The 17,500-nt window shown below is 49.5% G+C and overlaps 1 protein-coding gene across 2 annotated transcripts in view; it reads right to left on the bottom strand.

Annotated features, from left to right (window-relative positions):
• Positions 1-450: 450 nt before the first annotated feature.
• The window catches only part of FAM83F (family with sequence similarity 83 member F), a 36,849-nt gene continuing 19,799 nt past the window's right edge, over positions 451-17,500 (bottom strand). The window contains exons 2-5 of one of the 2 annotated variants that reach the window (XM_051962067.1): positions 14,099-14,266; positions 13,044-13,165; positions 12,243-12,951; positions 451-4,212 (exon numbers count right to left, since the gene is read on the bottom strand). In XM_051962067.1, the coding sequence (XP_051818027.1) occupies positions 4,171-4,212; positions 12,243-12,951; positions 13,044-13,165; positions 14,099-14,266 (1,041 nt within the window). In that variant the 3' untranslated portion in view covers positions 451-4,170. Of the gene's footprint in view, positions 4,213-9,894; positions 12,952-13,043; positions 13,166-14,098; positions 14,267-17,500 lie in introns of those variants that run through there. The other variant, XM_051962066.1, reaches the window with a different exon arrangement.

Below are 17,500 nucleotides of genomic sequence, written 5' to 3'. Positions count from 1 at the left end.
ATTAGATGGTCTCTAAGGTCTGTTCCAGTTTTTTTTTTTTTTTTTTAAATCTGAGTCTATTATTTCTATCTGTGTCACTTTGGACACTTTTCCCCAACCTCAGTTTCCACATCTATAAAATGAGAGGGACTTCTAAGTTTCCTTCTAGCTCCAAAACAATGATCCTATCCATGAGAAATCTAGTAGAAAGGAAGCTGTTTGAGGAGGAGAGTTTCATTTTTGTATCCTCAGTGCCTAGCATACAGTAGGCACTTAATACTTGTTGGACCAAATAGAGCTGCCTCCTGATGATGAGAGAGAGAGAGAGAGAGAGAGAGAGAGAGAGAGAGAGAGAGAGAGAGAGAGAGAGAGAGAGAGAGAGAAAATTCCCAAACAGGATGCTCTGGAAAGGAAGCTTTAAACAAATCACCTCCCCATTGGAAGATTCATTTTTCATTGATTTTTTAAAAAATAACATTACTTTTTTTAAACTGCATTTTTATTATCTTTTGGTTGCTTATTATTTAATTTCACATTCATCTCCCCCTTCTCCCTCTCCACCCCCATCAAACTTTCCCTTTTAACAAAAGATTTAAAAAAGAAAAATTAGACCAAACCCCACAAATTTCATAACACCTATACAATAACAATGTATGTACAATATTGTATAACCTTCGTTCTCCATCTTTACACTCATTTACAGTTGAATTCAAAGATTATTTATATGTGCAAGGAAAGAGAGGTAGTGTGTCCTAAGTGGGAGGGCAGGCTGTCCCCAGAGTCAGAAAGACCCGGGCACAAGTCCTCAGACTGAAGCTGCAGGCCGGGCCTTTAACCTGTCAGAAGCCTGGGGGAGTGTGAATGGCCAGGGATGACTCGTCTCCATATGTGGGGCGAGTTTCCAGTCTACATTATGTGCCCGGAGGGAGAGAAATCTAGACACGAATGTATACGGAATATATTTGTATATAATACACACATTATATATGTACGCGTCCCGTATACATGGCAATGAATGTGTGTATATGAAAGCACGCACACACGTGGCACACAGCGAGGGGCGTGTGTAGGGGAGGGACAGCATAATGGGGCGGGCCAGCTCTTTGCCTTCACTCCATTCTCTCCCCCCACCTTCTCCAGGTTGCCTCCCGGGGGAATACCCCCTCTTCCCGCTTCCATCACTTCCCATCTTTCCTCCCGCAGACCTTCCTCCTCCTGGACCACCTCTTCTCAGGACTGCTAGTGTCCAGCCAATTTCAGAGGAGGGGTCAGCACCATTCCCTCTTGGAAACAATTACCTTTTCCTTTCTGCAAGCAAACAAGTGGGAATAGCTTCTGACTGAAGGATCAGGGCCGTGGCAAGATCACCGCTCCTGGGTGCAGCCCTCCCCGGAAGGTAGTCTCCATCCCTCTGACCAGCCTGACCAACCTCCCCCTGTGCCCCCTCAGGACATGTACATTCAACATTTAATCCCCAGGACTTTCCTGCATGGTCTAACCCAAAGGGGACAACTCAAGCCCAGGGAGGGTGGTACCGGCCCCCACCCCGGGGCTTCCTAGCTCTTACGCTTGGGACTCTCAGGACAGATCCATTTTTCTGGGCCATTGCATCATTTCCAGATTCACTTTCTTCCTCTCACCAACTCACTGTTTTTTACGACCTTCTTCCTCTCCACCCCCCATCAAGCTCTCCCTTTTAACAAAGGCACGGACAAAATGAGCCTGGATCTGGGCCAGCCCAGTGAGAATCTGGCTTCCGACTTCAACATGGCGCCTCCCCCACTGACACCCTCCCCTACGGTGGTTCCACTTGTATTTCCCCAAAAGACTAAAAAGTCTGTAGCTGGCTTTAGCTGTGGTTGTAGCTGAGGTGAGCTCGGTGGGCTCCATCTCCTTGTCATATAGGGGACGCCTTCATCTTATGCATCAGGAAATTAAGGTGCAATGAGATGCCCATCTTGGGACAGGAAACGTCAAAGGCCGGATTCAGACACAGCTCCTCTGACTGAGCCCACACTGGGGTATCCATTCTCACCTCTGTTCTCCTCTTCCCGACTTCCATAATCTGGTGCTTTGATAAATCTAGAGACTGTTAGAACTGAAAACTATCTAATTTTACAGATGAAGAAATCGAGGATCCTAAGAGATGGGGGGGAGGGGAGTAACAAAGTTTGCTCATTGAAAGTCACAGACCATCCGGTTCCTTTGCTCCATGGGTCGAGTGGCTACAGACTCTGGGTTTTAATTATAGGGGACAGCAACTCTCATTTCTCTAGGGATGGAGTGGAAATGCGGTTCCTCCGCTGTCCAGCAGCCCAATCTCCTTGTTCTTTCTTGTTCCGCCTTAACCTGGGCACACACCCAGACACTAGCTGTGGGCACACTCCAGGCTGGTAGCCTCGGCCCGGCGGCACGGCCATTGGCCCAGCCTATTTGGGGGAAAACCATCTTAGCCTGAATTTCAGAGACAGGATCGGAACTCGGAGCTGGTGGGATGCTGGGTACCCACGGCCTCCTAGGCCAACCCAGCCTGCTCTCTGCTCCAACCAGAATTACTCCCAGAAATTGATTCAACAAATATATAATAAGACGCAGCATTTGCTGGGGATATAAATACAAAAGCAAAATGGCCCCAGCTCTCAAGATGTCTCCCCTTGGCAGGGCAGGGAAGAAAGTGTAAACAAAAAATCGCCCTATTCTCAAGCCTGTCAAATGTTGGGCTCATCTGTAAAATGGGCACACACTTGCATTGCCCATAGTAAGATCACACACTGAGAGCCAGGAGTCCCTTTGACCCCAGCAACCTCTGTGTTTTAGAGAAGAAACCGAGACAAACTGAATGCATGAACTTAGACCCTCAGACCCAACGCTCTTCTCTGGCCATGTTCCCCACCTTCTCTGGACTCCCTGGGCCGTCAGTCTGCCCAGAGATTTAAATCATGTTTTTAAACGCATTAAAATAAATACACAGAATAACAAAGGGAACAAATTATGCCGAAACAGGATGATCAAAATATTTAAAAAACGAGTTCCAAGACCCCAGATTAAGAATCCCTGAAAGAGAAACGTGAGCTATAATCGCTTAGTACCTACGTAGAACTGAGTCACTCCCTCTCCCTGCCTCCAGCCCCACAGGAATCTCTTTTCTTAGCTGTACAATGGGGAAGTCGGACCGGCTAGGTGGGTTCCAAAGTCCATTCGTTTCTGTGAAGTTGTCGTGTGAAAAAGGCAGTAAGAGAAGATGCTTTGGGGGAGGTATGAGACTTCAGCCTGGGCCTCAGGTTCTAGGCAGAGCCCCTGGGGATTCCTGCAGCTCCCTGGGCCTCCAATCTCTAGGAAGCCTACCGACATCCATCCTCCCTGGCAGCCGGTCAGAGCCCACCCGTTTCCCCGTCTGGTTTTTGGAAATTATCTCGGTGGTATAGAAAGCCAAATTTTCTCCTTATCTCAGGACAAAGGAGTAGACACATGTGCCTTTCTCCTCCACATCTACTTCTCCCCGTGCAGAGTGGCAAAGCCCTCAGAGGTACCTAGTCTCCTCCATAGCATCCCAAACAAATGGCCATCCCTTTCTAGCTTCCCCCTTCATACCGCCATGAAAGGGGCACTCGCTCCCCCGCCAAAGGCAGTTCATCCTCTTTGAGATGGCAAACCTAAATCTACCCATCTGTCACATGTACCCATTGCTCCCCTGGGGTCCATCAGAAAGAGTATCGTTTCTCTAATAAACCTTCCAGTATTTGAAGGTATCATCCCCCAACTCCCCCAACCACCAGCCTTCTCTCTTCACTGATACTTCTGTCCTTCCAGCTTTCCCCAAGGGCCCAGAATCACCAGCAGTAAGAAAAAAAGGGGGAGGAGGAAGACAATAATCAAGGTCAGTAGGATCCCTTGGTTCCCATCAAATTGAGCACAAAGGGAGGGGTGTCCCTTCCCACTCCCACTAAATGTAAACATGGAGCTGATTTCATCCAGCACTAACTTTGTCCGGGACCCCCGGCCATCATTCAGGAGGCTGACCGAGGCAGAGGCCCAGAGGGCAGAAGGCTGCAGACTGGAGTGTGAATGGGCCGGCTCCCGAGGGGTCCCATCCAGGAGACCCTTGTCAAGACAGTCATCGGGGTTAAGGGAGCATAAGAAGCCTTGAGCAGTCTGTGGGTCCTGCCCAATGTGGTCACCATGCTCAGGAAATCACACAGTTGTTCGACTTGGCAGGACTGAGGCTTGTTCTACCTGCAGGGATGGAGACAGAAAGACTCGGATTAGAATGGTGGAAACTCCCCCTTCCCAAGGGAAGAAACTTTTAAACAATTCTTTGTGCCTCCAGCACTTAGTATAGCACCAGGTATACAGTAGGCACTTAATAAATGATTTTGGATGGATTCAAGAGAATCCCTGTTGTGAAGTTTCTTTCTCTCAAGCTTCTGGATATTTATGATCCTCAGGATCAGGCTTGAGTTAATTCAGTGACATCCTCCTAGGCTTTAAAACATTTTATTGACACCTTTTGTTTTTTTATCATCTTCATTTGTAAACATATTCCCGCCCCCCTCTTTTATCCAGTCACTTATTATTTATGCCAGAGATTTTTAAAAGATCCCAAAAAAGCAGTGATATCCCATAATTATATCATAATATAGATTATGAAATATAATATACTATAATTATGTAACATATTAAAAAGCAGTTCAGTAAATAAAAGGAATATTCCATAACATATATCATGATTTATAATTTAATAAAATGCATTATAATAATTTATAACTATGATTTATATTATAGTTATATAACATTATATCAAAAAGCAGTTCAATAAACAGTAATGATATTCTATAATATAATAATATTTTAATATATTATATAACATATAAAAAGCAGTTCAGTAATTGATGGTAATGATATTTGATAATATATCTATTCTTTTTTTATTTTGCAGAGGCAATTGGGGTTAAGTGATTTGCCCAGGGTCACACAGCCAGGAAGTATTAAGTGTCTAAGGTCAGATATGAACTCGGGTCTTCCTGACTTCAGGGCTGGTGCACTATCCACTGTACTACCCAGCTGCCCTATTCCATAATATATTATTACCTTATAATATATAAAAAGTAGTTCAGGAAATAATGGTAATGATTTCCCATAATATAATATATGAATTATAATTACATTACGTTATATAAAAAGCCAGTTCAGTAAATAGCAAATGATATTCTATATACCCTTCTGTAAAGAGCCTAATAGTAGTTATAAATTATAATTCTAATTCAACTCAAACTTTTTTTTTAATCTCAAACTGAATGCACTCTCGCCCTCTCTGCCCGCTCTGACTACATCAGAAGCACCAGCTGGAAGGGAACATTCATTAAGTACCTACTGGGACCGGGAACTGGGCTAAGTACTTAAAAAATACTCTGGTGACCAGAGGAAGGAGCGCCTCCCGGAGCCAAGGCCACCCCTTCTTTAAGCCCTTGAAATTCTCTCTCCACTAAGGGAGATAAGGGTTGCATCGATATTTATGGTATTAGAAATGAAAGCAATTATTGTGAACATAACTTTGACCTTGGGAACGCCCTGAAAGGGTCACGAAGGACCGCTCAATTCCCCTGGATCACTGATGTCGGGAAGCAAGGGCTTCTAACCTGGACAGATTTCAGGGGTTCTGTGAATGTGGAAATGGTGCTGAGGGGAAGTACATCTTTATTTTCATGATCTTTTAATCGTAATTATTTAAGAACATGATTGCGAGAAAGGCTCTGTCAGCTTCACGGGATTGTGACGGGACCGACATGCAACGGAAGCTTAGAAATCTGTGCCCTGGGGACTTCTGGATCTCCCATCTACCTCTGAAGCCCAGACGGTGACCTACTTTGGGCAAAGAAGGGAGACAATGCTCCCTCAGAGGATGGGGCCAGATCTGCTCCTTGGGGACTTCTGAGATGAGCAGAGACATGTGTCTGCTCTGAAGTGAGGGGGCACACATGCCTTAATAGACTGAGGGGCTCTGGGGGCCCCAAAGTCTGCCTCTTGGAGCTTTCTCAGGAGCTGTGTGACCCAGGCTTCCCACTTAATCTCCGACTGCCTTAGTTTCCTCAACTTTAAAATGGGTGAATAGCACCCACTTCTCACGCTGTTAGGGGGACCACATCAGGTATTTTTTAAGTACTTAGCCCAGTGCCCGGTCCCTTCCAGCTGATGCTCCTACTGCGGTTTGTCAATGGGCTTTACACGCTATGCATTTAATGCCCTGTATACATGCGGGGACGCCAAGGATCCGTGCAGGGTATCCGCTCCCATCCTTGGGGTCAGGCTGCGGAATTTTTGCTCGGGGGGCTCGCGCTGAGCCTTTGTCCCGGCGAGGCTCCCTCATCCCGCTTCCCGTTAGCCTCTCTTCGGCAGGAACGGGTTTTCCCAGCCCGTCCCCCTCTCTCCCCCTTTAAGAGTGTTCCCATCACCTCCTAGCAGCTGTGAACTCAATTCAGGCCATCTCTCTTTTCCAGGCCATTAGTGAGAAAGATGCTAAAACAGACAGACTCCCAGCACTGATCTCAGCAGTCCCTTGCCCCCTCCCCATAAGCTCCATCCCCTGGAGCAGGCCCACTCTAATCCATCACACGCCATTGTTTGTGGCCCGCTGGGCCAGACTCTGCCATCTGACCCCGAAGCCCGGATGTTGGCTCCTGGCTCCGTCTTCTCCCACCCCCGGAGCATTCCGGTGGCCCCTCAGAGGCAGACCTGGCCAGCCCGGGACCCTCCCTACCCTTCCCAGGGCCCTGCTGTCCCGCAGGCTGGGGGAGCTCTGGCCGGCTTCCAGTCCGGGTAATTGGATCCTGCCTCTCTCCAGTCCCCAGGCTGTTGCAGTTGGACGGAGCCTCCATCCCTCCCCTCCTCAGCGGCCGTTTTCTTTGCTAAGTCTATTAAGCAGTTGCCAAAATCCTCCCCAGAGGCAGCCGCATTTTGGCGGCAGGCAAGCGAGCCAGAGCTTGGGAGAGGAGGGCCAGCTGTGGAGAAGCCTTCTTCCCCGGAGGTTCGCGCCCCCCCACAAATACCCGGCAGAGGGGGGACGGGAGGGCCATCTGTGAGGAGCCCTCGTGGTTCGGTCCCGTCCAGCTCCTCATGACCCACTGGGAGATTCCTGGGCAGAGACTCAGAACCAGAGTGTAGTTTCCTTCTGTAACTCATTTTACAGCCGAGGAAACTGAGGCAGACAGGGTCTGGGGTTTGAGGCCATGTTAGAACTCAGGACCCAGGATCCATTTCAGTCCTAACCTTCTGATTTATTTCAATTCCAGTTGCTTGTTCCCTGTCCTGGGAGAACCCCACAGAGTATATTTTTTCAAGGAAAAAGTCCTGGATTCAAATCCTACTTCTTGTGTCCCTAACACAGAGATCACTTATCTCAGTGGACCACTGCTACAGACTGAGTTCACTTCCTACTGTGGCCTTCAAGGTCCTTCACAAGACAGCACCATTCCACCCACTCTCATCCCCCTGACTGAAGCAGGGCTAATTAATGTCTTCTGGTTCACATTCTGTGTCTCTGTGATTGACGGCCGGTGTGACCCTGGACTCAGTCGGCTCATCTGCAAAATGGGAAGCTTAGGCCCTTTCCGGCTCAAAGTCCTACAGACCCCGCTAAGACTGGTGTCTGTCTGTAAAAGGGGGACGATGGCTTTGGGACTCCCCTTCTCATAGCATGGTTGGAAAATATGGCTCAGTGATTGCCCATGTGACCATGGGCTCAGTCTACTCATCTGTAAAACGGGTAGCTTAGACCTTTTCCTGCTCAAAATCCTACAGACCCCTCTAAGATTTGATGTCTTTGTCTGTAACAGGGGGACGGTGGCTTTGGGACTCCCCTTCTCATAGGATGGTTGCTTGAAAATGCTTTTTAAATCTCAGTCCATTACAATAAATGAAAGTTGCCCTTCTCCCATTGATGGTCTGACTGACAGGTCTCTAGATCCTCCATCAGACCTTCATTATTTGGACAATGATCTCGGGGTCTCTCTGCCTCTAGCACTCATCTGTTCCCATCCACGTCACTGCCAAGTGAGCCTTTCAGGTAGGCATAGGACTGATTGTGTCCCTCCCAAACCCCCGTGGGCTCCCTAGTTCCTCGGCCCTGCTCCCTCCAATTTGTCCGTCAGATGTATTTTGTGCCCTGGTCTCTTCTGGTCCAACTGGTCTACCAAGCTTCCCCGACCTCATCCTGCCCTGTGGATTCATGGCAGCCGCGGGCTGCCCCCAGCTCTCACACACAGGTACCCAGGCTTCCCTGCTCACACTCCTCCTCCTTGGGCTGGGGGCCACTTCCTCCAAGAAGCCTGCCCTTTCCTGCCCCAAGGGGCTGCTTTCTTGTCTTAATCACAAACTTCTCTGTAAACTCCATCACCCCGGAAGCCCTTGGAGGACAGAGGAAGTCTTGTTTTCCATCTTTGTACCCCCAGGGCCTGACACTTAGTAACCACCTGACAGAGGGAACGGTAAGCTCCCTGAGGGCAGGGACCTGGTCCCCCTAGGACTGTGCACACAGTAGGTACCTAAGGAATAGTTCTTAAATGCCTCTCAGAAAACGCCAAGGAAGCCTGGGCTGGGGCTGGGTCACAGGGGGCAGCAGCAGGACCCTGGGGGTCTGGCCCTGGGCACTGCCCACCCCTGGTGCAGCCCAGGTACCAGGCACACCCATTCTTCTTCTGCCTGGATCACTGCTTCCTGCCTCACGGGACCGTTGGCAAGATTTCTGCAAAGAAGGCACTTTGTAACCCTTAATGCCTTACTTGTTATATTCGTTATTGTTATTATCAGGACCGTTCTATTTCTCCCGCCTCTTCTCACCCACCCCCAAATGACCAACAAGTGGGAAAAGCACCAGACACCTTTACTGGGGCCTTGAGCTCAGGAGGATGGCAGATGGCCACAGCGGGCAGAGCTCTGCGCTTGGAATCAGGAAAACTCGGGCCTCAGTTTCCCCATCTGTGAAATGATGTGAAGGGACTAGAGGGCCTTGGAGGTCCCTTCCAGTTCCAGAGCCTGATCCTAGCCTTCAGCAACTATGTCACCATGGGCAAACCTGGGGAGGGAGGAGGTACCTAACTCTCTGGGTCTCAGTTTCCCCATCTGTAAAATAATGTAGAGGGACTAGAGGGCCTTGGAAACCCCTTTTAGCTCCTCAATAGCAGTGTGACTTTGGGGAAACCAGAGGAGGGAAGGAGGTACCTAACTCTGAGTCTCAGTTTCCCCCTCTGTAAAATAATATAAAGGGAGTAGAGGGCTTTGGAGGTCCCTTCCAGCTCCAAAAAGCTCTGACTTTGGGGAAACCTGGGGAGGAGAGCAGGGAGGAGGTACCTAACTCTCTGGACTCAGTCTCCCCATCTGTAGAACAAGGGAGGCTGTCTTGATGTCCCCCAAGGACCCTTCTACTTCTGAACCTATGATTTAACTCTGTCAGCATCTCCATTCTCAGGAACCTTTAGCAGTTTGGGCAGGGGGAGGAGAAAGGACACCATCACGGTCAGGGCCGAAAGGGATCTCGGAAGCCACTGAGTCCAGCTTCCCCATTTTGTGGCTGCCCAGAGGGTTGCAGAACAGAAGGCAGACTTGATCCCCTCCCCAGGTTTTCCAATTTCAGTCCCTCATTCTTGTGTCCTGGGACCCCTCAAAGGTGTCCTGGGCTCAGGGAGGGCCCGTCTCTCCTGCCGCCTTTCTGGTGTGTTCATGTAGCCAGGGCTCACCACCACTTCCCTTCCAGAACTTTTGTTCTGAGGACACACTGGCAGTGCCCAGTGGCCTTGACGGCCATCCTAAAGGCTGTTCTACCAAGGACAGGCTAGAACTCCATGAAGACCGGAATCCTCATCGTTATTTTTCCTGCTTGCTGAAGCCGGCCCAGCTCCCTTTCCCCTCCCATGGGGTCCGGGGGCTCTGGATCCAGAGTTTTCCCCTAGAGGAGACATTGTAAGGTACTTAAGGTGGCAGAGCGGGCAGGACCGTGCAGGGGAACGGCAAACTTGGAGTGAGAAGCCCGCGTTAGAGCTGCGAGGGAATTTGGGATTGTTCCAGTCCGGACCCTCCTTCAAGTTATTTTGAAGAGCTTAAAGACTGTTGAATCTAAAGGCTTGTTTTAGAAAGATTTGGAAAGGGAGGCCCAGAGAGAGCACGTTAAGGGGAAGGACCCTTAAAAGTCCCAGTCTAGCCCCCACATTTCACAGGAGGAAACTGAGACCCAGAAATGGCATTACTCAAGTCTCAACTTGAACCCAGCTCCTCAGATGCCAAATCCACTTCTTAGGTGGATAAGAAGCAAGGGGGAAAAAAAGACTTCCAAGTTTATATATTTATTAAGAGGAAGTCTTGGGCTAGGGGAGAGAAGAGTTCTTCCTTTCTTCCACTGAGCCCATGTCCCTGGGGCATTTACCCAGGAGTCATTTCTTCTCTGGGCTCAAGTCTCCTTATTCATATAAGAATGCTCACAACCCTTCATCTGGCCCCAGCCCAGTCGGAGAGGCTGGGGGGCCCGTAGGAGTTGGGGCCTCGTGTGACCTTGGGTGATGTCCTCCTGGCGCTCAGGTGTCCTGACCTTCTTCCCCCTCATCTCCACTTCTCTGGGCCCCTCCTCTGCTTCCAGGGACTCCCCTCCTCCCAGCTCTACACAGCCACCGCTGCGGTTGTTCGAGCAGGAGGTGTGGGGAGACCCCCTAAAGGTGGGGCAATCTGCCAGAGACCCAGGGAAAGGGCAAAGCAGTGGGGTCCCGGGGTTTCTATGGAGACATCTCTTGGGGGAAAGATGGCTTCCCCTTTTCCAGAATGGGCTCTCCTCTCTTCCTTTTTCTCTCTCCTTCCTTGCCAGGTGTTCTCCATGGCAACCCTTCCTCTCTGAAAGATGCACAAGGAAGTGCATCATGGGAGGGAGGTAAAAACTTGGGATGAGGAACGGGAAGGAGCACCAACCAGCTCCTTCCCTCCTGCAGTGGGAGCACATCCAGTGGAAAGAGAGGTGGATTGGGAGTCAGAGGAGCTGGGTTCAGATCCTGACTTGAGGGACTCCACTTCTGGGTCTGTTTCCTTTTGTGAAATGTGGGAATGGGACTGGGACTTTTAAGGTCTCTTTCTACCCTAACTCACTCTCTCTGGGCCTCCCTTTCCAAATCTTTCTAAAACAAGAGTTTCGACTCAACAATCTTTAAGTTCTTTTAAAACTTGAGAAGTCCAAGGCTCGGCTGCTTGCATAACCGAGAGGGGCCGGGAGGCAGGGAGCCTTGGGAAAGGCCAGCCCTCCCCGAGATGCAGGCTGCCTCCATGGTGGACACCTCCTTGGTAGTTCCCAGGCCCCGAGTTTTCCCTACGCCCCATGTGGCTGCAGTAGGATCTCAGAAGCCCCAACAGCCCTAGGGCGGTGAACCTTACTGGTGACTCACCAAAGCAAAGGCAAAATCCTTAGTTACATCCAAAAAGGGGGAGGGAAATTCTCTTTGGCTTAGGAAGAAAGATCCTAGGATTTAAGAACCTGAAAGATGCTGGGAATTTAGCCCTTTCTCCTTAAAGAAGAGGAGGCTTTAAAGGTCAGGGAGGGTCAAAAGCAACTCGTATATCAGTGCAAAATGGGGGATTTGACCCTAAAGGCAGGCTCCTTCTCCTAATCCTGAGAAGTGTGATTCCTATCTTACAAATCAGGAAACTGAGTCTTAGCAAGGGGGAATGGCTTTGCCCGAAGGCACTCGGCCAGTAAGAGGCAGGGCCAAGGGCTTTCTAAAGTAGCCTGGGCCGGCTCCCAGGTCCCCTTGTGAGCCCTTCTCAGCCTCTTCTCCAGTTTCCCCTCCTGTGCCAGGGGCCAAATCTAGTTCTGAGGCTGGAGAACAGGAAGAGCCCAGATTATCAGCGGCTCTCCCCACAAAGCTGGGAAACTGAGATAAATTAGACCTAACCCCAGCATCCAGCAGCTCCCAGCTAAGGCACGGATGGACCCATTCTTAGAAGACAGAAAAACAAAAATAAAACCAACAAAGCTCAGAGGGGCAGCCGCCCCCAGCCCCAGAGGGGATCCAGCTAATTATGCCCACTGCAAACGAGCCAGGCCACGCGGCAACATCGGCCGGAGCGGGCCGGGCTGGGGCTGGTGGATGCATCTGCAAAAGAAGATGATGGCCAAACAAGAGAGCGATACAAGAAGCGTCTCGCAGGCTATGGAGCAGAACTGGTGCTGTGCACTGGCTGGGGGAAGGGTCAGGGGGAGGGGGGGTGGGAGAGAGGGGACGGGGCGAGATCCCCACCTGAGACGCTGCCGTTGCTGTGGACGCCGTTGCTGGGGCCGTGGACGCCCGGGTCCGGGGCGGCCTCCGGACCACCACAAACTCCCCCTCGGAGAAGGTCTCGCTGGAGTGGGAACTGACCATGCCGTTGGCGGCCTGGGCACGCTTGAGCCTCCAGCTGAACCTGCCGCCCGACCGTCTGCCCTCCTTGCCGCCGCCGGCTGCGCCGTTCGTCTCAGTCTTCCTGCCCCGGATGGACGGTTCCTTGCCCTTGGGCTTCGGTTCTGGCAGTCTGGGGGAATATAACCTGTCGCCTTTCCAGCCCGCCTTCTCCGGGGTGGGGAAGTCCGTCACGGGCAGAATCTGGTCCAGCGTGAGCAGGTCGTGGAGAAAGCTGTCGAGGCGCCGGGCCGACTCGGAGCCCTCCCCGCCTCCCTCCTCCGGCTCCTCCTTGCCCCCGGCCCCGGCCTCCTGCTTCTGGCGGGCCGCCCAGCGCATCATCTCCCCGGGGGGCTGGCGGCTGCCCGCCACCAGCGCGTACTTGGGGTTGATCAGTTTACGCGCCACCGTGGAGGAGTATTTGAGGCCCGTCAGGCCCAGTTCTCGGTACAGGTCGACCTCTTCCGAGATGGCGTAGAGCTCCCGGAATTCCACATCAAAGGGCTCCACGTGCTGCCCCGTCAGTACCAGGAGGAGGTTTCTGTCCACGTGGGAGGAGCGCCACGTGAAGCTGGAAGGGGAAACGAGGCTCTTAGTCCCGTGGCCCAGGCTCCGAGGGAGGCGGGGTCCGGGCCCCCTCCCCCCGCTCACAGCCCCACTCACCTGTAGGACCCCGTGGCTACCTTGTCACCGTCCACCATCAGGAACCTGGAGGACAGACTCCCTCTGACCTTGCCGGCGGGCATATAGAACCCGACCCCAGTCACACAGCGAGTTCGGATGTTCTGGTGGGGAGAGGGGAGCAGAAATCAATGACCCACCTTGTTGGGTCTGGGATGGCAGAACTCTCCCCGCCCTGCGGGCCATCCCTGACCCCAGCAGAAGCAGGTCTAACCCTTCCCCCACCCTCTGGAAACCTTAATGAAGCGTCCTTCGGGCCTGGGTCACTAGTGTGTGGACAAGAGTGGAACTAGACTGTTCGCCCAGAGCAGCTCTCTCCCACTCTGCCTGAATCCGGGGCCCGGAATCATGAGGTCCCAAGGTCGAATCCTACTCAGCTCCTTCCTAGCTGAATTGGAATCTCATTTTCTTCCTCTGTAAAATGGGAATAATCATATTATCCATAGTATGGATTGTTGTGAAGTCCAATGACATATAATTTCTTTTCTTTTTTTTTTTTTGAGGCAATTGGGGTTAAGTGACTTGCCCAGGGTCACACAGCCAGGAAGTGTTAAGTGTCTGAGGCTACATTTGCATTCAGGTCTTCCTGACTTCAGGGCCAGTGGACATATCATTTCTTTTCTTTCTTTTTTTTTTTTTTTGTTTTTTTTGGAGGAAAATAGATGATTAAGATTATTTTTATATTCCAATATTAGTAATAAATATAATAAAACACCCAATAAATAAATAAATAAATATGTTCCTCTCCTTAGCTATATACACATTCTTCTTAGCTAAATGCAAGGTCCTAACAAGGATTGGGGTCCTAACAAGGGGCCACCCTCAGAGGGAAAGGCTCCATATTGAGGGAGCTGATCTGCATCAGAACCAAGGCCGAGGAGCCCTTCCCTCCTCGCTCCGGGAGTAGAGGCTGCAGACTGATTTGTTATTGGCTTTGGAGGTTACGCTCCGATTTGGGTGGGGAGCAGAAAAAGTGGGAGAGGATCCCTTTCAGAGATGGCCTTTCCCCAATGTCTTCTCGGGGCTCGAGGCCGTACCCGGATTCGGAAATCATTGAGCTCCAGGGTCCGGCACATCTCTAGAAAGAACTTGACGCCTGCCTCATCCAGAATTATGTACACAGGGACTCGTCTCTTATAGGCGGCATTGACGATGTCCAGGAAGATGTCCCCATCTGTGAAAAGGTCCATGACTACCGCAATGACCTGGAAGGCAAGAACAATATAGGCTTAAAATAGCACACCGCACACAGGAGGTGCCAAATAAATGCTTATTTACTGACAGTGGCTTCACTGTGCCTGGGGACGTGCCCAAACTCAGGAAGTAGGGACAGCCCGGTGTGGGGATGCAGCTTGGGCTGGTTGGAGGCTCAAAGGCAGCGGACACGAACTGTAACTAAACCACATTTAGAATTAAAAAGATGGGCATAAGTAATGATTAATAGCTCACATTTTTGTTGCTTCTGAAGGTCCGTGAAGCACTTTCCAGATACTCTCTTGCTTGATGTATTGGAAAGGGCTGAACTTTATTTATTTATTTTAGCACACATTGTTTTATGAATTATGTTGACAGAGAAAAATCAAAGCAAAAGGGAAAAACCATGAAAAAGAGGGGAAAAAAAATAGAAAAAGTGAACGTAGCATGTGCTGATTTATATTCAGTCTCCTTAGTTTTTTTCCTGTTTGCAGATGGCATTTTCTGTCCAAAGTCTATTGGGATTGCTTTGGATCACTGAACCACTGAGAAGAACCAAGCCTTTGATAATGGATCATTGTACTTTTTTTTTTTTTTTTCTGATGCAATTGGGATTAAGTGACTGGCCCGGGTGTCACATAGCAAGGAAGTATTAAGTGTCAGGTTAGATTTGAACTCGGGTCCTCCTGACTTCAGGGCTGGTGCTCTATCCACAGCACCACCAGCTGCCCAATCATGGCATGTTCTTGCTGTTACTGTATACAATGTATTCCTGGTTCTGCTTGTTTCGCTCAGCATCAGTTCATGTAAGTCTCTCCAAGCCTTTCTACAATCAGCTTGCTCATCATTTTTTAATAGAACAATAATACTTCATTACCTCCATGTACTATAATTTCCTCAGTCATTCCCCAATTGATGGGCATCCACTCCTTTTCCAATTCTTTGCCATCACAAAAAAAAACTGCTACAAACATTTCTGCACACGTGGGTCCTTTTCCCTCCTTTATAATTTCCTTGCGATACAGACCCAACAACGGCACTATTGGGTCAATATGCACAATTTTGTAGCCGGAAAGGGTGAATTTCGACTAGGAAGAAACTTAAATTTAAATGTCAACCCTGAATAGCTGGGCTAGTCCAAATGGATGTCAGCTGTAAGAGCCTTGGTTCCCTCATCTGTAAAATGGGGACAATGTTACTTGTAGAACCCACCTCAAATGTCTGTAATAATGTACATAAAACAATCCACAATCACAAAATGTATAAGTTACATACACTCTCCCCCCCCAAAAAAAGGAGGCACAGTGATCAGTTTCCTGCAATCCAGACTTGGGCCCTGCCCCTCACCAGAACTCTGATGTCAGGCAATCTTGTTTCTCCTTTGTTCTTAACCCCGTCACCATATGGATTGTTTTCTTGCATTGGCTCATTTGCCGTTGCATTGATTCTAACAAATCTTCCCAAATCTCTCTGAAGTTTTGAATGTTCCTCATTTCTTCCGGCTCAGCCATGCCATTTTATTCAAATACTACAGATTGTTTATCACTGCCCCTTCAATAAAGGCAACCACTTTATTTCCCGAGATCAAGACAGTACTAAACATCTGGCCTGACTTCATAAATATTGTATTTACTTTTATGTTCCTATGTTGCCTCCAAATTGCATCGGCATACTATGTTTATATTTTTCAATCTCCCTCTACATCTCTACTCTTTTAGCCCCGTAGAATGTAATTTCCTTGAGGATAAATACATTTATTTTTGTCTTTGTACCCCAGTGTTGGGTACACTGCAGGAGTCTAATCAATGTCTGGTAATCAATTGAGCCAGTGATTTTTTAATCAATTATTTTTAAACTGATTTTTAATATTGATAAACTGATTTAATAAGTTTTACTAGGGAGCCTCAGGACAGAGCCTACACCCCAAGGAGAAATTTTAGGGCATCGACAGAGTGGTAAAGAGCCGAGTCTTTTACAGACTCCATACAGCCGCAAGACCATCAGTGTTTGATCTCCCCAAAGTTGAGCCAAGCCTCATCTTCCCCTAATGGCATCTTAGAGTAATGCTTTTTATTGACCTCGTTCTCAGACTGACCCTCAAATGTCAGATCAAACTACCCGGATCAAGTCCAGTCCTCTCATTTTGGCATTCAAGGCCCTTTGTGATTTTATTCATTCCTCCTTCCAGTCTTTCCTCCAACTCTTCTCCCTCTACAAACCGTTCCCTTCAGTCAGGCCGATTTCTTCGTTGGCCTTCAAATAGGGGTTCTCCTATCCTACCTCCAGGTCTTTGCTCATGCTGCTCTCTAAATCTGGTAACTTTCCTCCTCCTCTCTATCCACTCACAACACCCCATTCAGTCACTCTTCAAGGTCCAACTCTTTTTCAGAATTAAGAAAGGAAGAAGCCTCACGAGCCACCTAGTCCACTTTATGGAGGAGGAAACAGGTACAAAGAGACGAACTTATAAGTTCACAGATTTACATCTAGAAGTGACCTCAGAGCCCAATTGTCTCATTTTACAGAAGAGGCAGGAAGAAGCGTCTTGCCCACAATTCCACTGGTAGTAAGTATCCAAGGCAGGATGGGATGGGCAGTCATGAAGCTAGGAAAAGGGAATCGACCTTAGAGTCCAATTGTCTCATTCTACAAAGGAGGAAACCAAGGTAGGAAGAAGTGTCTTGCCCACGATCCCGTGGGAAGTAAGCATCAAGCAGGATGGGATGGGCAGTCACGAAGCTAGGAAAAGGGAGATCTCAGAGTAAGTGCTGTCTCTTCTCCCAGGATCACAGGGGACTGCAGCCTGCCATGCACTGGTGAGACTCCACCAACTGTGTCAGCACTAAATTAAACAGTAAAATATTTGTATTTTTAAAAAATCCACTGCTCTCCGCTCATGGCAAACAGGTGATAATTACCCTGTGCTCAGCTTCCCCGGTGCCAGCTGACATTCAGCTCTGTTATGTCGGGCCTCTGACAGCCAGCCCCCTCCTTCGGGAGCCCCTGCTGTTCTGTGTTATCTTTGTACGACGAGCTATCGGCCAGGACGACCACAGCGTCTGCGCTCTCTGGATGTTCCGCAGAGGGGGAGGGAGGTACCAACCCTACTCCCCGTTTCCCCCTCCACACGGCTGGGCTGAACACCCCATGCTAGGCTCAGACTCCCAGGAAGGGATGTCAAGGTCACCTTTGTCTCTGTCTTTTCCTCTCTGCTGTGCACACACGAGCGGCACCCACAATGCAAG

Source organism: Antechinus flavipes, chromosome 5 (assembly GCF_016432865.1).
Source record: "Antechinus flavipes isolate AdamAnt ecotype Samford, QLD, Australia chromosome 5, AdamAnt_v2, whole genome shotgun sequence".
Classification (NCBI taxonomy): Eukaryota; Metazoa; Chordata; class Mammalia; order Dasyuromorphia; family Dasyuridae; genus Antechinus; species Antechinus flavipes.
This window is presented reverse-complemented; position numbering and strand designations above follow the sequence as displayed.